The sequence below is a fragment of the Numida meleagris genome, chromosome 2 (genome assembly GCF_002078875.1).
Source record: "Numida meleagris isolate 19003 breed g44 Domestic line chromosome 2, NumMel1.0, whole genome shotgun sequence".
Classification (NCBI taxonomy): domain Eukaryota; kingdom Metazoa; phylum Chordata; class Aves; order Galliformes; family Numididae; genus Numida; species Numida meleagris.
This window is the reverse complement of record NC_034410.1, coordinates 13,350,916-13,370,797: the sequence shown is the minus strand read 5'-3', so window position 1 is coordinate 13,370,797 and position 19,882 is coordinate 13,350,916. Positions and strand designations below refer to the sequence as shown.

Genomic DNA, 19,882 nt, shown 5'->3' with positions numbered 1-19,882 from the left:
GAGAGGTCTTTGTGGGAAGCTGGAAGAAAATGCTCTTGTGGAGACCCAACAGAATAGTTACGTGTGATTCTACTCTCAGAGCCCATTTTGCATTTATCACAGTCACTGTCCTCACAGTTTCCATAGCGTCTGGCCCTGTGAGTGCTAGGCTGAAGATTCAGCTTAGGACACCAGTAGAGCAAGGAAGCTTTTCTTTTCTATAACTAAGATGTACTTCCACATCCAGAAATGCTGGAGTACAGCTCAGCCTTTGGCTCAGCACCACAGGATGTTGAGACTGGGATCATTTTAATGCCTCTCCTATCTGGGAAATGGTTAAGTGAGGTTATGAATATGCTAAAGAAGAGCATGGTAGTCTGATGTGCACATCTGAGCTTCATCTGCAGAACAGGGTAAACTGGTCAGCTTCATTTGGTACAGAAATTAAAATGCAAATTTGGAATAGCATCTGTGCATTAACTCAAAAGTTAAGAAGAGCTGCGTTCCCACAGCAACTATAACTTGTGCCCTTTGTGTACACACAGCATTTTCTAATGCTGTACCTGGTGATAACTTTGCTGGCTTAATATACCGTTTATGTGGAATGAACTAGAGTTAAAGTTGCTCTGGGAGCCATAATTTTGAGTTTCCTGACTTCTGTGTGTGTAAAATCACATTCATAATGCCATCTTAACATGGTTAATATGCATCACTGAGAGATGCAAATGACCACACAGTGAAATAAGCACAACATTCCTGTCAGAGTTCTGACTCACAACTTCACTGTTAGAAAATAAATAAAAGCTTTTCTTCTTGAAAACATCCACTTGCTAAAATAGATTGTTTCACAGACTACTCTCTCACTTGTTCTCTGTGTTTCAGCCTTGGTCTTTATGAAAAATGGTAGTGTATGTATAAGCACTGAGAAACTTCAGGACGTGACTTGAAGAGTTTAGCTTCCTAAAGACACCAGAATAAATAGAGGTATTTTTTCAGGGAAGCTTAGTGTCACATGGATGCTGAGTTCTTTCAAAAAATTTGACCCTGAAGGTCAGCAAAAGAATTTCTGAGAGCCAGGAGTGGACTTACAGACAGGGAAGGTGGTGACCAAGAGGTCTGTGGCCCCAATTAGCACTGTGCAGAGCAGCACTAGCATGCAACAGAGACCTCACAACTGTGATTCTCCTCATTAACAGTAGAGCTGCCACCAAGTGTGTGTGCTGAACACAGCTGAAAATCTGGCTCTGGGTTGGAAGTCTGGACCTTTGAGCTGCTTTTGTACATATGATTCTTAACACTGATACCGAAGTCAGTATTTGTTTGTTACTTTGCTTTAAGCTTTTTGTCTTTTTGTACACTATCTAGTTTTGGAGTTGTATTTTCCAGGAATGGAGTGAATGAATTATTTATCTACATCCAGCTACAGGAAAGGTGTATGCCAAACATGATCTCACTGTCCTTCTAGCTGCTGGCTCAGAGAGTTATCAAAGAGGGACTCTCTATGGGTTTGGTTAACCTAGACTGTTTCTCTGGGCTTTCTTTGCACCCTGTACAGCTATCAGTGCTCCCTGCACAATCATCCAGTAGGACATGTTTCTGAACTGTGTGACCTTCCTCACTCCTTAAGCTCCCAAACATGATTTGTGAAAGGAACAGCAACATCATCTGCTGCCCATGTGTACTTGTGTCCTTTCTGAGCCAACAGCTGTCTCTTGGGAATGTAGAGTGAGTGCTAACCAGAGTAAGTCGGGGATTCAGAAGGTTACAGTGCTCTTATGGCTGAAACACTGTAAATCATAAAGTAATCATTATCACACAAAAGAAGAAAGCTAATGGTTTTAAGAAGGTCCAAACAAACAGCTGATGAAGACTATCAGATTACACCCAAAGAAGACAGTTCCCACATACAGCTGACCCAATGCATCCATAATGCTTTACACCCATTGAATACGTGCCCCACATTGTAACAACAAGGGTAACACAATCTTCTCTTTCAAACATTTTTCTGTATTTCCCCCACCCCCTAAAAACTATAGTGAACTTTTTGATGAAAGTAAAAATTACAGGTTAGGAGCTGTATAACAGTGAACGGTTTCTCACCTCTTTTGAAAACTTCATAACGGATAGAAAATCCTGCTCCATGCGTTTCATAGTCAGAAACGAATTTAATAAAAAGATAAGGTCCCGAAGACACTAATGGAGGGGGAGCGATTTTTCCACAGTACTTTCCCCATAAGCGTCCTTCAGCATTATCTCCATCAATCACTTCAACATAATCATACCTGGTAGACAAATGGAAGGAAGAAACTTTTAACTTCCAGGAAAGAAGGAGACCTAATTAATTTAGAAACCATAACACAACATAGATAATCAAGAAAAATGCTAGCTTGCTTGGAAAATGCATTATGCTGAAAGATGTAAGCAAAATGAAATAATTAAAATGGACTACATTATGTCTGTAGACATCATCTGGCAACATGGAACTATTAGGAAGAATGGTGTCCATTATGCTTGCAGACAATGTCAGCTAAAGTAACCAATTAACATAAAAAAAAAAGGAAATCTCATGAGCACAATTCTGCATTATTAAATTGTGTTCCTTTGTCTATGTGGTGTTGTTATCAATACATAATGCATAGCATTCTTTTCAAACTGTGAAGTTCTGTTATGAATTCAGAAACGTCTTTTTAGCTGGAGCTCTTCATGAACAATACTTTCATTTCCATATGCTGTCCTCCAAACATATGTCCACAGAATAATAAATAAATCCCCAAACATTAGATTTTCTTCAGAACTCTACCATGCCACAGATCAGTGATAGAAAAATCTGCTCTTTTCCCTGATAGCTGGACAAACAATTTTCAGCAAATCTCAAAATCCACACATCTATTGCAACACTTGAGTTTTCTCAGATGAAACAAGTTTCAATACAAATCACCTTTGCATAGGTGTTAGAGCCAAGGAGTGCAGCTACAGTATTCTTGCCTGAACAGCATGTGACTGCCAAACAGACTGGGCTAAACCCCCTCCTGCTTACTTGCTATTCCCAAGGACTTCATAAAAGAAAGCACAAATATGCAGTACTAAAGAAAAAGTGTGTCTGGGAGCAGCAGCCATAGCAGGGTCCCTGAGCTGCACCACCAGCAATACCAGCCTGCAGGGCTGGGTCTCACACCTTGATTGCAGGGGGCTGTGCAGGGCTGGCAGCTTGGTGCACTGAGCCAGCCCGGAGCATATAAATGAGCATCCTAGTCAGAGAGGCACGAGCTGTAGGCGCAGAGACAGGATGGGTCTGAAGTTTTATTAGCAGATGATTTTCCTTGGCCCTGGGCAGGAGGGAAGCACAGATACAATCTGAAGAACTGGTTTAATATGCTAAAATGCAGTGGCATTTGGAGAATGGGTTCTGCTCTGCTCTCTGCTGGGTTGCAGGGAAAGCCTTTGCCCTGTCCGTGCCTCTTTGTGTCTCAGCCATGCTGTCGTTTCACTTCACAGGTTGCTGTTAGCCAGACAATCCCATTTACTTTTCATTATCCTACTACAACTGACATTGAAATGAAGCCATTAATTTGTTTAGACCTTTATTCCGCTGCTGAGTTCACTGAAATGTTCTGAGCATATTAATATACAAGGAAGAGCTAAAAATGACAGGACAGTAAAGTGTGTCTGACATTTTTAAAGAGATCAAAGGAAAAAAAATGCCTTCATGATGACCAATGTCATTTTTAACAACCCTGTTCCCAGCCATCCAGGGCACATTACTTATGTTTACATGAAGTCCCATAAGACAACTGCAGAGATGATATCACTAGTTAAAGTGGACGGCTTAAGGCTCCTTAAATTAAAAATGACATTACCTCATCAGTTAAAACTGTGTGCCAGCTTTGGTGTATATCAAGTAGAAAATAAAGCTGACACTGATGGAACCGTAAGCATTAACATATGTGAAATATGGTGTTAACTGCATTTCATTCTATGGATTTGATTTTTCTAGTAGCTATTGCTCAGCTAGCTAGCTTCACTGCCCCAGCTCAAATTGGTGGAAATACAAAGAGGAAATGTTCACTTCTGAAAGAATTTTATGGATACTTTAAGTAAGCTGCCTATTTAAAAAAAAAAAAAAGGCCTCTGTTTTTACTGTAATTTCATTATGATGTATACATATGAGGACCTGAAAGTTGGGAGAGGAGGTATTAAAGGACTTCAGAAAGGTTTATCCTTCCTCCCCCCCTTTCTTTTTTCATTTTTGGTTATGTTAAAAATATGTTTGCGAATATAAACATGAAGTCCCTTGGAATGCCTCCATCTCTTGGATGTACTCAGGGCTGCTGGTTTTCAGACTTTATGGAATAATGACTGTAGAGAATTTTTAACAGGACAACCTTTCTCCACATCCTTAACTGCTCATTAAAGAGAAAGTGTAGTCACTCAAAGCCACAGCACTCCCAACACTGATGCAAAGTATTTTCTTCTGGCTGAAGAGCAGGTGCTTAAAGCTATTTGTGTTTTGCATCATCTGACACTTGTGGGGTTCAGGTATGTTAATCCCTTTCCAGTTCCAAGCAGGTCTTTGCTCTTCTCTCTCTGACAGCATTACTTCACTTGTTTCCTTGATGCCATTAATTGCTCAAGCCTCAAAAGTAGATGGTTTTTCAAATTAATATTGAGAAGAACACTGCTACTGAATTATTAGATGTTATGAACAATTTTAACGAAAAATGTTAATCACATTTCACATGCTTTTTTACTATTTGTATAATGAAAAAAAGGTTTGAATTCAGCATTTCTTTTTCTACACATAAAGAATGAACAATCTTCTACTGTCTTAACAAGCCACATAAACTAAAAAAATCATTGATGATTAAGTACCAGTTTTGCTATTATAGGAAGTAATATTCGGCAAAAAAACATTGATATTAAATTCTCTGACTCTCCCGTATCTCCTCCTCGGTACAATCTGCCTGCCCACACCTTCCCATTGTCCCTTACAGCGACAGAACTGTAATTTACAGTGCTCTGTCTAGGTGCTGTGCAGCTCTAAGTGACACTATTTGGTTACTAAAAATCTGTCTTCTAATGGATTTTGCAAGTTACAGGTCTTATTGCCCTGCGGAAGACTAGAGGATTTTTCAGATTTTTTTCTGTTCCTCTGAGAAATGACAGAAAGGAAAGAAGTCGAGCTGTGAGACAATAGGTATGAAGTAAGACTGGAGAACGGGAAGCTGTAGAGATTGGCCTCACAGTCTTTGTGTTCTGGGGATCCTGTCCTGCGTTTGGCGATAAGCAGACGGGTTTGGATTCCCCCACTCTGGCAGCAACATCTGAAACCTGGGAAGCAGAAACTGAGTATTTATGCATTTTTTTCATAGGGAAATTAAGTTACTCTGGGTTTTACTAGTTTACACTTGGAAACCAAAGTCCTGCTGTCACTTCTGCACTTTTCAAAATCCTACTGGAGACCACAGTGTATTGCAAACAACTCTTCTTGTAAATGGGAGAAAGCACAGTCACAACTTGAAAGAAAGCTCAGGAAGCAGCTTGCATCTCCCTCTGGACTTGGTAGCAGTTCTTTTCCGTAAGTTTGTCAGGAGAAGATGCTGTGCCAGGGATGCAGTTGGCACGTTGGCATCCCTGCGAGGAGACTGAATGTGTCACCTCCGCAGCGCCCAGACAGCCTTGGCATGCAGCCCAGAGAACTGAGTTTGCAAATTTGGATTTCCCACTTGGCAATTCTTCGCACAGTTACTGCTGCCAATGGTGTGGCAAATATTTCTTGTAATGTTATAGTCCTCTAGGGTTTATGGCATGGAGATGTAAATATAATCACGGCGCTAACCATTGCTCTAAGTTGCAGGTGAAAGACCACTGCATGAGTTCATGCATGAGACCAGTACACCCGTGCTGGTGGGTTCAGCAGGTACGCTCATGGAGCTGCTATGCCAAGAGGTAAAAAGCATTGCCTTCTTGCTGGCTCCCTTCAGATATCCCATTTGTGTTCACTCTGCACTGTAACAAAGCTGCTGGTGGTGTGCGGGGTGTTCTCCTGATGGGAGCCAGTTGGATTGCAGGGCTCTTGTGCTGCCCAGCTCCTCCCAGCCAGTGCCTGGGCATGTCCTAATTTTATGGTACCATAACATGATGTCTGGGAAAGTTTCCCACTGGAATGATGAAGGAATCTAGAATTCCTCTGCAAGTTCTTGCTACAAGCATGCTTTTTTTTTTTGTTTTGTTTTGTTTTGGCAAGTGTAAGTTATAGGTTTGAGGAAAAGGCCAAGCCATACCTATAAAAATGAGCACTGGGCAATGAAAAAACATAAACAGCTGCAGAATACAGATTTTGGTGGATTTTTCATTTCCAGTTTCCAGTAGGTGCTAACAGTGCTCTCGTCTGTTTTCAGCTGTGAACATGCTGGTGACCCATGAGACGCACAACCGCCCACTGTGCTGCGGGAGTGCTGGGAAGCCCTGCAGCGCTGCAGCCAGCTGCCCTGACACGCTGTGCTCAGATCCTGCACATTATTAGAGCAGCGAAAGCTCATGCATTTTGCCTAAAAATAATTCCTTCTGAAGACATATGCAGAACTCAGCTGAAATCTAAATATCTGCCATGTTACTTATGAAACAATCAGTGAAGCATATACAACTCTAATTTACATCAGAATACGCCATATTTTTCTGCAGCCTACTATGATATGCATCTATAGGGTGGTTATGAGTATTTTGGTTATTCACCTGTTGGAATGAAAAGATCTTCCAGCTCTGTTTCTTTTCTTTCTCTGGTGCCCCTTTCCCCAAGCTGCTATATCTCTCCCTGATAGGAGTAATCCACCCTGGCTAGACTACCTTTGCTTATGAGAATTTTTACTCTCTTTTGCCTGTATTTTATAAAAAACATTTTTCTACCTTGCAAGTCTCTGCTCTAGCCAAGCAGAAGGCATTGCAAAAGGAAAGCTAAGCAACTAGTTTGAATTATTCTGCACTGTGGATTTGTGTCCCATTAGTGACTGAGGGTTAGCGGTGTGGGATTTACTGTGGTGCCTGTGACACGAGGCAATCTGTATCCCAGAGCTAACAGCTCCAGAACAGCAGGCACTCCAGGGACACCAAACTTAATCCCACTTTATTAGCGACAAGAAAAAGAAGCACACGCTGTTACAAATAAAAAATTAGGTGCAGCCCCAAAGAGGCTGTATTTCTGCCCAGAACCACAGTGCCTGTCAGGTTGCTCTACATCAGAACTTCTGCACAGCCCAGTGGTAGTGAGGTTGAGGTGGCAGAGAGCACCTCTGGCAGGAGTCTTTTAAGCTGGTTTTGATTGTGCAGGATGCACAGTGTGGACGAAGCACCCTGAGGGAGGTGGCATATCATCTGAATCCCACTGCTCACTGAAGGACTGGGTATTTAAGTAAGCAGTTTGCAATCAGTTGGAGACTTGTAAGTTACTGAAATTCCCGTCAGTTTGGGAGGCTTTTGTTTCAGTTGGTCTTTTGTGAGTTGGTGTTTTTATGGCCTTCACCCAGGGCCAAAATTCACTGAAGTTACTCATACAAAGGTCCTGTCAACCTAAGAGGTTTCTGGGAATAAGGCCATTCGGATTTGGCCACTGTTCAATAATTTACTAATGCCATTAAGTGACGGTGGGTCTCCATTAAGAATGAACCAGTGAGGGTCTATTTTAGTGCATGACAAAGCTGCAGTGAAAAAGAGAAAAGATGTGACAAAGACATGGATGAAGATCTACAGTTGCCCACTGCAACAGTTTGATTGAGACTGTTAGCAACAGTTTTGTTATTACGTTTTTTTCTGGCATCATCGAGTGCTTTAAGATTTCACCTTCCATGTTAAAATCAAGCTTTTAATTCTCTGCAGAGCAGAGGAATGTGATATACAACATACCTTAACCAATAAAAATTGAAAACTGAGCAGTAGTAAGAATAATCATTACTATTTTAAAATCTGATTATCCTTCATCTTATCATATGCTTCTGGTTGTTTGGCTCGTGCATTCTGAATAACCAGGAGTGGCAGAATTGAAGATACAAACTAAATAAGCAAGATTACATCTGCACTTTATCTATACTGCTCCACTGAGAACAGCAGATAGATCTTTAGCTGCTGCAAATGAGATTAGCCCCTTTATGTCAATGGATCTAAGCCAGTTTACACTGATACATGCCTGAAGAGTGCAAGTGGTGACAGAATATTTTTCCTTGTATTTATTTAGTTCTATTCAATTTACATCAAATAAATTTGGAAAATTCTCCAACATAAATGCGATCATCAGTATTCACTCCAGGAGTGAATGTAACAACATCATGCAGAATGGGAGGCTGTGGACCAGCTCTGATCACTTTAGCGCTGCAGAGTCCTAAGGGAATTAGGAACAAAATTCATCTGCTAAGGTCTTCAGCATATCAATCTGCAAAAAGCATTTTACCAATGAAAATAGTTGATCTTGAAGTTAAAGCTTACTCCACTGATTTCATTGCTTGCCACACACTGTAATAAATTATAAAATAATAATCCCAGTATATAAAAATGAAGACCTCTTCTGGGAAGAAACATTCAATTTTAAACCTCTTCAGCGAGGAACTTCAGTTCATAACTTTCTGGCATAGAAAAATGCTATCTTTTCATGGAAAAAGATTTCTGTCAAATAAGACAAATTTAAAAATCCACAACTTTCACTTTAAGTAGCGGAAAAAGAAACACTTAGCAGTTGAAAGGCTTCAGAGACGATGGAGCTTTCTAATGTCAAACTGGTGAAGTTAGTATTTATAGGAAATTCACATGCGTCTAATTACTCCAAACTCGGTTCTCAAGTAAAATATGCCATCTGGAAGATATTAGAATCATTTACAACTTGTTCACCTCCCTATTTCACTGCAAAATCTTACCTCTTGCCAACTTTCCAGTGTTCTTCACAAAATAAAACACAGCCTAAGTTTTACTGGTTCTTTCATAGCTACTTTATCTATCTAAGAGCTTAAGAAACTGGAAAAAAATATTTTTTTAAAGGAATTTTCTTATCACTGGCTATGTTCAAGTTTTATGTTCTTTCATATGGATATTTCAGATATGTCTTGGCTTAGTTTTGTATAAAACCACATAATTAAATTTGTAAAGATATTATAGATGATAAGGAGAGAAGAAAGGAGGACCAGTCATACTGCATAAAAGTAGGCTCACAAAAGCCAAAAAGATAATTTCCCCAAACTCAATTACACAGTTTTGTTTTTGTTTTTATGACCTCCCAAGGGACGCCCATCCATCAGAACAGTTCTCGTTAGTTGAGGAACTTCACCCAAGTATGCCAATCTGTTTATACGTAAAGCTTTGCAGCATTCCTCTGAGGTAAAGTTGTCATTCTCATTTTACATATGTGGAGACAGAAGAGAGAGACAGAGTGCCAACAACTTTCCAGAAATTTTGCAAACAGCAAGGAACAAAGCCTAAATAGTCAGATACTGTGTTTCAAATGTAAGAACTCAGTCTAGCTCCTCCTGAAATAATGGAAGGATTCCTAACGGCTTCTGTGGTTTTTTGAATAAGGCTTCCTAAAAGAGACTCAAAGCTTGGAAGTTTTCTTAAGCAATAGAACTGGAAGAAGTGGCTGCATAGTCTCACATGGTTAAAAATTAAACACATTTGTATGATTTTTCTAGGAGGCCCATACTAAATTAAATATATACTCATGCATATACATACACACACACATGCAGGGAGCCAAGCACTATCTGTACATCTCTGTATCCATTAAGCATTGTTTTCATGTGCCTAACTGGTTTAATGGCTTGTGGTTGGATGAGCGATGTTAGCATGTACTGCTGAGTTCACGAAAAAGCCTACTTAACTGCTACGTAATGGAAGCTTCGGGTTCAGTTCCTTGATTACTTAAGAACAGGGAAAGGGCTGAATCAAACCAAGATCAGACTCTTTTGTGATTTCTTTTTCTTTCCATGAAACTAGGAAATGAATGCTTTAAAGGGATGGCAACCTTATAGTACTTCATTTGGGAGTTTTGAACCGCTGATTAATTTGTAATTATCCCTTTGGGATCTATGTGGTATATTAATCATAACCTATGGAACTCGACTTTTAAAAGTATTAGGTACATGTTAGCTTTTCACAGAAACTGTGAAAGTTCAGAACATAAAATAAGTTTCATGCTTTTGAAATTCTCAAATATTTGTCCCTTGTGGGCAGTCTACAACCTCTCCAAGCAACGACTGTAATTAATGAAACTAAAAGAGGCTAAAGGAGAAAGGAAATTGCAGACATACGTATCAGCATTAGGACACAAGTTATGGCAATTTTCTTCCATGGCAACCATGTCCTGAAGCTCTGTAAATGCAGCAAAATGATGGGTATTTATTCATTTATTTTCAGTTAGGAACTATATTAAGAGAGCATTAAGGATGCAGTGTTAGGCATTTGGAACTCAGCATTTCTCAACATTTTTTCTTTTGTCTTGTTTTCTATGCCACTTTCCCTTCGGACCGACCATTGGCCAAGTGAAAAATCCACTGCTGGGTTAGTGTCTACACATAGTTGGTATTGATATAAATGATTTCTCTGGGTCTTCCTTGCCTGGAAGCATGATGTAAATGAGTGCATTGATTTTTGGAGAAGCTACATCTAAAACCTATATACAGTCCCGCAGCTAGAGCATACTTGTATAGGAGTGGAGTTATGGACATACAACTTAACTGCCAAAAATTTTGACCTCTCAGAGTTTAATCGTGTACACATACTAAAATTTCCCCCCTTTTTTTGTGGTGGGGTGAGGTGCGGGTGGTGGTGGTTTGGAGGTGAACGTGGACTCTCTTAAGCTACTGTCAAATAAAAAGAACATTAGAATTTAATAAAGGAGCTCAAAACTTTTGAAGATTTTCTGGCTTGAAAATGAAGTCCAAGAGTGTGCTGATGTGGGGATTTACTAGCTAAACATTGCTGCAATGCTGAGAAGACCTTTGACAGTCTTCTGTAATAGTTAGGGAAAAAAAAACATCTCTCCTTACATCTTTCCTATAACACAAACTTGGAAAGACAAAGTGTTTGGCCATAGCATCTAGAAGCGTTCTCTGGCACAGGAGGCACACCAAGCTGAATGAGAAGCATTTGCAGTTCAGAGATCAGCCCACTTACAGTGTTTGCATGCCTCCTGGCTGGCTGTTATCTCAGCACAAAATCATCTGGTTGTGTACATTGCCACTTTAACAAACAACCCTTAAGCAGCATGAGTAATTCGTGTAGACGGCAACTTTAAAGAAGCCGTGGCTTTGGGAAGTCTAAACGACATTTCAACATTTCACAAGAGCAGTGCAAAGAACATTTACTCATGGAGGCTGCTTTCAAATTTCAGCTTTCTGATCTCAGTAAGCGTGGCTGAAGATCTGCCTGAAAAAAGGAACACAGATCATCCTCTTCTGTTTTGCAGTGGGAACGCTTGTATGTGTGCTTGTCTCTGTGTTTTTATATTCCTTGTACTAAAAAAGACCTGAATCATATCCTAGCTCTCTCTTTCCAAATTCATTCTCAAGCAGAGGAGCAGTCTTGGAAACTTTTCAGCCCAGAAGATATGCATTTCAAAACAACTGAACCAAATGCGAACAGGGAGGCAGAGCGGAAACTTTTGCAAAATGATTATAGTAATGTCTACCAATTATTTTCTACTAATTTGTTTTCCAGTTTCAGTACACACATTGTGAATAAAACTGCTACTGTTAAATGAGTGTGTTTCCCTATTGGTATAGTTGAGTTTTGTACAGATGAGTTTGTCAATGTAGCATGTTAGTATGGATCTCCCCTTAAGTTTCTACTCTCGAAGTCTGCATTAAGAAATTCAATAGCATCCTCAGTCATTTTCTTATAAAGTACATGGATAATTAACATTTATGGCAAACAGATCACTGTTACTCTTAAGATGTACAGTTATAGTACATCTTTTTTGTAACAGAGCCCACAGTCAAACTACACCAATTCGAAGGATAACTATATAATTTTTTGTCCCATTGAGCAATTTTATTACAATTTTATTGTGTGCATCATCAAACTAAAAAGCATAAATAACTTCAGTGAATACATTTATATTATGATAAAACATATCAGAGGTGTTTAAAGCTGCTAAGCTTGAAGTTAGTTGATTTCTGTCCTGTATCATAGAGAATGTCAGAGTTTCTATGAGTTTTGCGACCTTATGATTTATTTGGGTGCTGGGAAATAACTGTGTTCAGAAAGGAGGAAAACAGTGGCCAATAAACATTCCCAGTAGCCTACAAACAGGAACAGCTTGTTAGCTGAGGTCAGCCGTATGACCTAGCGCCCAGTGAAACCGCACTGTTACAGCTGGCGCGTGGGGCACATCAGCCAGGCAAAAGAAACCCACCCCAGTGATCCACCTCTCATAAAAACGTCTTTCTCAGAGAGGCATATGATAATGACTTTCAGAAAGGAAAACATGCACAGCAGACCAGCATCATTCCCAGTGCAAATTTAGAGCCTAGTGGAGTTTCTTCAGGGGTGCAACAGCATAAGCTGCTTTAAAACTAAGTCAAAAACTTGACAGTAGTTTTTGAAAGAAAACTTGCACAGCTTTCTTCTGGCAATAGATACTTATCTGAGAAAGCAAGCAGGGTAATGAACCCAAGAACATACATAGCTCGTGGGCTTCAGTAATTGGGAGCATACTGCATAAACGCACCCACTCAGTTCCTAGTGGGAGCCGTGCATATGTCAGGGCACTATTCATTAGATGGGATGGAGTTCGTCCTTCCACTTCCTTTTCCCCTCTCATCACCGCAAATGATGATACACTCTTTGAAGCTTGCTGAGCATTTGAGCCTATATTCAGCCATTATACACATATAAATATACACTCTATACTCAAAAACTAAGCCAGGACTAATGCGATCGCATAGGAATTTCTGCTTTTGAGATCTACAGTCATGTCTTCCTGGAACCACTCTCTCCCATCCTTGATCTGGCTGTTTCTACAGCTGTGATCCAGAAAAGCACACAGTATTTTGGAGATGGCTGTTAGTGGGCCTAAGCGTGCATGGGATAAGGATGTAGATTTGCCTTCTCCATCTCATGGGTCAGGCTTCTGTCCTTGCTTTCTACTAAGGGAAACAGACAGTGTGACATGGAGCTGTAATAATGCATTATCTCAAATATCAAGGGAGGCCTGCAGTAACCCAGTGAATTAGAAACATAGAGGGTGTTGCAGCTTCATTCCTTTTGTTAGCCGTAAGAGAATGGTGCTCTAAGTCTTCATTAATCAATTACAATAAATAAGTCTTGAAAGGCAATAAACTATTACATGGCTGATGAAAACACCTACTCCACAATTAAATGGATAAAATCCTGATTTGATAGCTTTTGTTTCATTTACACTTCCAGTCAGGTATCTATTAACACATTTAGCTTTGTTTGTCTATTTAGCAGTGATAAGCATACAAGAGCAATCTCTGCAAGGCTCTGTGGTATTAAGCATTGATTCTTTCCTCTCCTTCACTCACAGCAAACAGCACACTAACCCAGACAGACAAGCCGTGAAATGTATTTTGGCCAGATTCTCCTGTACGTGCAGAGAATCTGAGCCAGATAAGTCATGCCTTCCTCTGCAGCTTAATAATGCAAAAGACAGGTTTTCACACACTGGGGAGAAAAAGATTTGTTTGCCTTATGCATTCTTAAAGGTATAAATTGCCCAAAACAGTAGTAGGAAGTCTGGGAAGGAAATGAGATAATGCCCCATCCCTTTCCTCGCTCTGAGCCCCCCACGCTGGCTGGCGGGGATGCCTGGCTCGCACTGGAGGAGCTCAGGATCCTTTGGCAGCAAAGCCTCCACCCGCCCCCTGAGCCGAGGTGTCCATCCACAGTCCTCTTTAAAATTTTACAACCGAGCATAACTGCATTTTCTTACACTGTAAACATTTCCAAGATACAGGATCCTGCTTTTTAATGGGGGGGGGGGGGGGGGAACAGTAATAATCCCCCCCTTCCCTGAAACAAGTAGAAAAACCCTTTAACAAATTAAACATACACATTCTTCATTAGCTTTAACCTGAGCTGGGTCTTATGTACACTGTAAAGCCAGTCCTCCTTGCTCTTGCAGAACAAAGGGATGCCAAGAGAACACTACCGAGGCAAAATTCTGCCTGACTCATAGTAACAACACATGTTAATATGAACAGATTCCTGAAACAGCTCCAATGAATGGAATTTTCATGTAATTGGCACATAACTTCTCATATTTCAGCTTTTTCTCATTTACGACCCATTTCTCCTAAAACCGGTAGCATGAAGCACCCTCTCTCTTGTACGATTGTCACATGTCTGGTTTAGGAACCACACCAGCCAGCCAACTTTGAGAAATATTTCATACCTGCGGCCCTTATCCCATGAAAACTCCACATGGGAATTCATCAAAATCAGAGCTAGCAGAGGGAAAGGAGAGAAACTGATGAAGGATTGTCTCCTTCCTCCCACAGGAATAAGGATCAGGGATGAGCCTCATGCCGGCAACAAAAAGATATATCAGCTGGAAAAGATCTGAGTAAGGCTTCTATGCAAGATTATGCTCTGGGAAAATCACACTATTTCTTGTTAACGCTGCTGCTCAGAGCAGTGATAACCTCTACCAAAATTTGCTATTCTAGCATTTGGAGATGTGATTACAGCACAGGGACACATGTCTGAGCTATTTTTATTTAACTGGCTGAGGTACTAATAATGCCATAGATTCTGTTCAGTACAGTATGTTTCCATCAGGGACAATAAAACCTATGGCACCGCAGCTTTGCCACTAACAGGATTGAGTTTTGGCACCATTATGGATGCTGCAGTCATGTCTTCAACTGCAGAGCAGATACAGATGTCCAACATAAGGCCAGTTGGAAACTGGGAGTCATAGAATCATAGAATCATTAAGGTTGGAAAAGACACCTAAGATCATCTTGTCCAACTGTCAATGCATCACCATCATACGACCGACCCATACCCTCCAGTGCCACAACCACCTGCCAGTCTGGCCCTCAGTATGATGGGGGTTGGGTCATTCAGGGACAGGGGAGAGAGCAGGCAGAGCAATGGATGGGAAAGGCCAAAGGCACAGGCTCTGCTCCTGTGACATCACTGTTCAGCAAAGTCAGGTGCAGGTAACTTCCCTGTGCCTCAGTTTCCCAGTCTGGAAAATCAGACATTGATATTTCCCTGAAAGCATTTGAAAGCATGAGATGAAATTAGATGGCTACAACCACGACTCCATCATTAACTCTGTGATTTAGTATGTTTTTCGGAAACAGCCGAATGTCATTGACAGTGCAGCATTCTTGCTCCTAATCCTTTTTAGTTGGGATTTAAAATATTACCTTTGCAAACAGCCAATGAGCAGGAAGGACAAAGGGACCTGTAATACTACATACTTTTTGTTAGCCTCCGTTTCATAGTGTTGGTGACGAAAGATGGCACTGTGCGACTCCTGCCAGTTCATCATGCCTCATTCTCATAAGCACATTATAAGAAGCAATAACATTTCTTTATAGCCTAGAAATACTTGTGGATATAGTCTTGTCTAGATGTGCAGACATTTACTCAATTAATACCCCAAAGCATTTACAAGTGTTCTGCATAAATCCCTAGGTGCGAAAGGAGGCTGCTGTGCGTCTCTAAGCTCCTTAGAAAGGGTACATACAAGATGCCTGGAGAACACAGGATTTGGGCGAGAGTCTGTTTTTAAGCAGAAAATGACTGATGTTGAAAGCACCCAGAATCACCCCAAATTACCCTGTGCTGAGCATCCTGCTGCTATGCAGAACTGGAGCTCTGAGGACAAGCTCTGCTTTCCCATATGTTTCTCTCTTGACTAAACAAATCAGAGAATGAATTCAAAGGATTTCATATCTGAAGAGGGGTATGTCCTGTGCCTGGGCTCAGGTGGGAGAGGCTGGACGCACTTCCACAGACTTTCTAAGCAAGAGATGAAGGTGACTATGCTTCACTCAGAAAAACAAATGGGAAACAAGGAGATATGCAATTCCTTCGCTATCCTGGCAGTATTTTCTTTTCAAAGCACAGCTGATTAAGCCTTTTCACCCTTTCATAATCAGCATACAATCCAGTAATTATACTGTGGGTGGAGCTTTACCACATAAAGTTATTGCAAAAACCATCTTGTTGCTTGAAAGCCTTCGCCAAATTGTATACAGGATAGATTACATACACACCACGAAGTTGTCAAAACATTGTGATTTGATTAATGAGGCTGTTAATTTTCAGGCTTGTCTCCCATACAGATCCCGAGGCTCTTCAGTCACATCAAGGCTTCTGAGGTTAACAGCACTCCCTGCCAGCCCTAGCATGAGTCTGTCGTGTTACAAATGGCTCTCCCTCCGTTTGTCATACAGGAACTCTCTTAGCTACCTGGAGCAACACGAGAGAAAGCAGGCACCATTAGCAAAGCGCATCTCTACCACACGTCATGCTGAGACGTCCGTCATCCAGTCTGACTGGTGCCCTTTACACCCAGAGCTTAAGCTTGCTCACCTCCACCACACATTTTGTCTCCCGGTGCTTTTAATCCCTGAGGATGCAAGTCCAACTCAGTTCAGTTTCACAGTCCCCTGCCCATACGTTAAACAAAGACAGCTTGCAAGAAGAAACCCAGAGAGTTGCTATAAGGTGAATGAAAATGATTTCATATGAACTGAATCCTAAAAATAGCTCATACTCTTTTCCTAAATCTGTTATTCTGCATGAGAATCCCAAGGGTGCTAACATAAATAAGAAAGAATGGTGCAGAGGTCTTCTTTGCCCTCATTTCAGCCCTCTTTTCATACACACAGACACAGAGACATGCAAACCCGCAACTAGGTGGTATGGAGAAAACTCTCCTTAAGACCCATCATTAATTATGTGTAAAGTGATGACTTTTTATTTCTATTTCTTTCATTTTAAGCACATCAGTCTCAGACGATTGGTCCTTTATTAAATCAGTACTATCCACTGCTCGCATGATTTAGGAACATAAATTACTCAGTAAATCAGAGAAGCTGAATATTCAGTCAATCTCTGCAGCCATATGCTTTACCTCACAACATCTGAGATAGGAACAATAGTATCAAGTATTGACATGCTCATGAAACACTGAATTATACCACAGCATCCTGGCTTTGCTGACATTCACTCGAGTGAGCAAGGATTTGGCAGCATACAGCTTGGTCACAGAGCTCTGGAGAAAAGCCTTACTACTCTGCAGTATGATGTCAAGTTACGACTGCATCTAACTTTCTACAGTTAAGCCAGTGTAAACAACAACAATGAAAAAATGTCTTCTTAAGTGGTTTTAATGATTTCAATTGTTGCAAACTCAAAAAGCCTTTTAACATACGCATGTGAATTAGAAACAAGCAATTCTTAAAGTTGAATCACTTAACAGAATTATAGATAAGCCTTCTTATATTCCCTTAGTGCCTGTATTCACTGAGTGTCACCAAAGGCAGGTTTCCGGGTTTTGCTGTTTGCTTTTTTTTTTGCTTTGCTTTGGATTTTTTTTACCCTCCAATTTAGTTTTATTTTAGTCAGTACTGGTTAAGAACCTGTTCCAAATCCTCCAGCTTCTACGTGATTCAAATACCTTTGAATATTAAACTGTTCTACAAAAACACGTTTTCAAACATAATCCAAAGTGATGCTGGAAAGCAGAAACACGATTTCTATACGCAATTTACACCAGTCTGTCAAAAGCAGCATAAAAGAGAGAGAGGAAAACAGGCTACATGATATGTTTTTGCTATTGTTAAAAGCAAGAAGGCAACTCACCTAATAATTTAAATAAGATCCTGTTGCCTGACATTTTTAGAGCCTTTTGATCTCTTTCCTCTGGTTCCCCAGTTGTGGCTCTGTAGGGTGCAGTGGATGGAAAGCTATGGATTATATTTGGTATTGCCTGTGACCCCCTTCACTTTGCTAAAACCACTGTTAGTGGGCAAAATGAATGTTTGCTTTTATGAAGCATCACTCCATTGGCAATGGTGGAGAACAACCCTTCCTAAACCTTCTGAAAGCCATCAGCATTTCTGATGCAGGCCCATCTATTAAACTGCCAAGCTCAGATTAGCTGTTTTTACCAAGGCAATAATTCTTTGGCCCTTTTTAAGATGATCTGCCATTTTTGTTGGCACAAATTAGGGATTGAGATTTGACTTCCTGTAATTTGATTTTGAAATTAAATTTAACACACACCGTCCCCTCAAAATAATTCAGAGGTAAGGCATTTGTTTTGCAATTTGCTGCACTCGGATATAATGCTAGGAAATGACAAATTTTATCTTTCCAGAGCAAAGACAGAAAGAAAGATACATTATTATCACTGGTTCAGTGCAAGTGGATAAGCCTGAACAATCTGAAGATAAAAACCTTAGCAGAATATTTAGAACTTCAGCCTCACAACTGGCTTATGCATTTTGTCACTGAATGCAACACATTCATTAACTTTGATAGTGGAAGAGATTGGTTAAAAATTTCGAAATATTGTAACCGAAGCAAGAAATTTGGGAACATAAATATGAAACAGGCATAAGAAATCCTAGAGATTGGAGCGGACTTTTTCACTGCTTGAACCCAATTAGTTCTGAAAGAATTACACGAAGCATTACTGTTGCCCCTTAAATTTCCGCTGGGTCAGATTTGGTGCAGGAGAATGCAAACTGTTTTGTAGTGAGCAGCTCAAAGTATTTGCATTCAATTTACTTTTACGATACGTAACAGACACTGAGACGAGGCTGGAATGCTCCTTTCAGAGCTGCACTTTCCCTGCACGGAGGCACTCAGCCTCCTGCCTGCTGCCAGGCTCCTTTTCTCGGGCAAGGGACCACTAGCTGAGCCCACAGCCCTCCCCACTCAATGAGCAACGCTTATTCATTATTCCGCGAGCCACCTCTGATGGAAAAGTGTCACTTCCAGCCTTGACTGTGTCCCTTGACAGCCTGCTACTTTGCTTAAGTGATCTCACAGTTACAACATTTTTCATAATATTGAACCTAAAATTTGCTTGCTAGAGATTAATCCTGCTCCTTATCAAGCACAATAGCTTCCCGGCTCTCAGAAGATATTCCTAACACGAAACAGGAATCCAAGAGAGTTCTTAGAGTACGCGATGTCAAGCTGACCTCTGACTCTCACACTTTAAATACATCTCTTGGCATCCTGTGCAAAAGAAAACAGACACCACTTGCTTCCTAAAGATTTTACGACTTGCTTGGGCTAATTACTCAGTCTCCAGCACACACAGCTCTGCACTTACCTGTCTGGAGGAAGTGCAGATCACAGCAGCAAGGCGAGGTTCCTCAGATCTACCCCGTTCACCAGGTACTTCATTAATTACTGAACAGACAAAAGGAAATCTGTCCACGGCTGGCTTTTCCTGCTACTGTGCTGCAATCCCATTACCCATTTGGTCATTTCAGTATGAGCATAACTAGACTTAGGGTCCGTGGGCCTGTTTTGAATCCTCACGTAGTTTATCCACAGCCAGTGAAATTCCAGTAGGAACACTCTGGCCCACTGTGTTTAAGTATTTAACCATCTGCACAAAAACCACAAAAGAGACACTCAAACCAAAACCACTCATTTACATAATAAGGATGTGAACCTACTGCAGCCATGTGAAACTATCATTTTTCACATGTGCTTGTGAATCTTTTCCCAGGCTTTTGCAGAGGGAGGGGCAATCTGAGGGCTGGGATCTGTGAGTGAAGAGAAACGTGTGGGTGGGGAAAAATGAAGGTTTTAATGTTTTCCCTTTTATTCTTTAAGAAGTATGCAGCAATTACTTCTGTATTTTAAAGAAATGGTGAAAATACCCAGAGGTTACAGATTGATGCTTTTCCTTAATGTTTAT

The 19,882-nt window shown here is 40.7% G+C and overlaps 1 protein-coding gene across 4 annotated transcripts in view; it reads right to left on the bottom strand.

Moving 5' to 3' along the window:
• The window catches only part of NRP1 (neuropilin 1), a 108,783-nt gene that overhangs the window by 61,315 nt on the left and 27,586 nt on the right, over positions 1–19,882 (bottom strand). For all 4 annotated transcript variants that reach the window (XM_021386104.1, XM_021386101.1, XM_021386102.1 and 1 more), the window contains exon 4: positions 2,080–2,261. In XM_021386104.1, the coding sequence (XP_021241779.1) occupies positions 2,080–2,261 (182 nt within the window). The remainder of the gene's footprint in view (positions 1–2,079; positions 2,262–19,882) is intronic.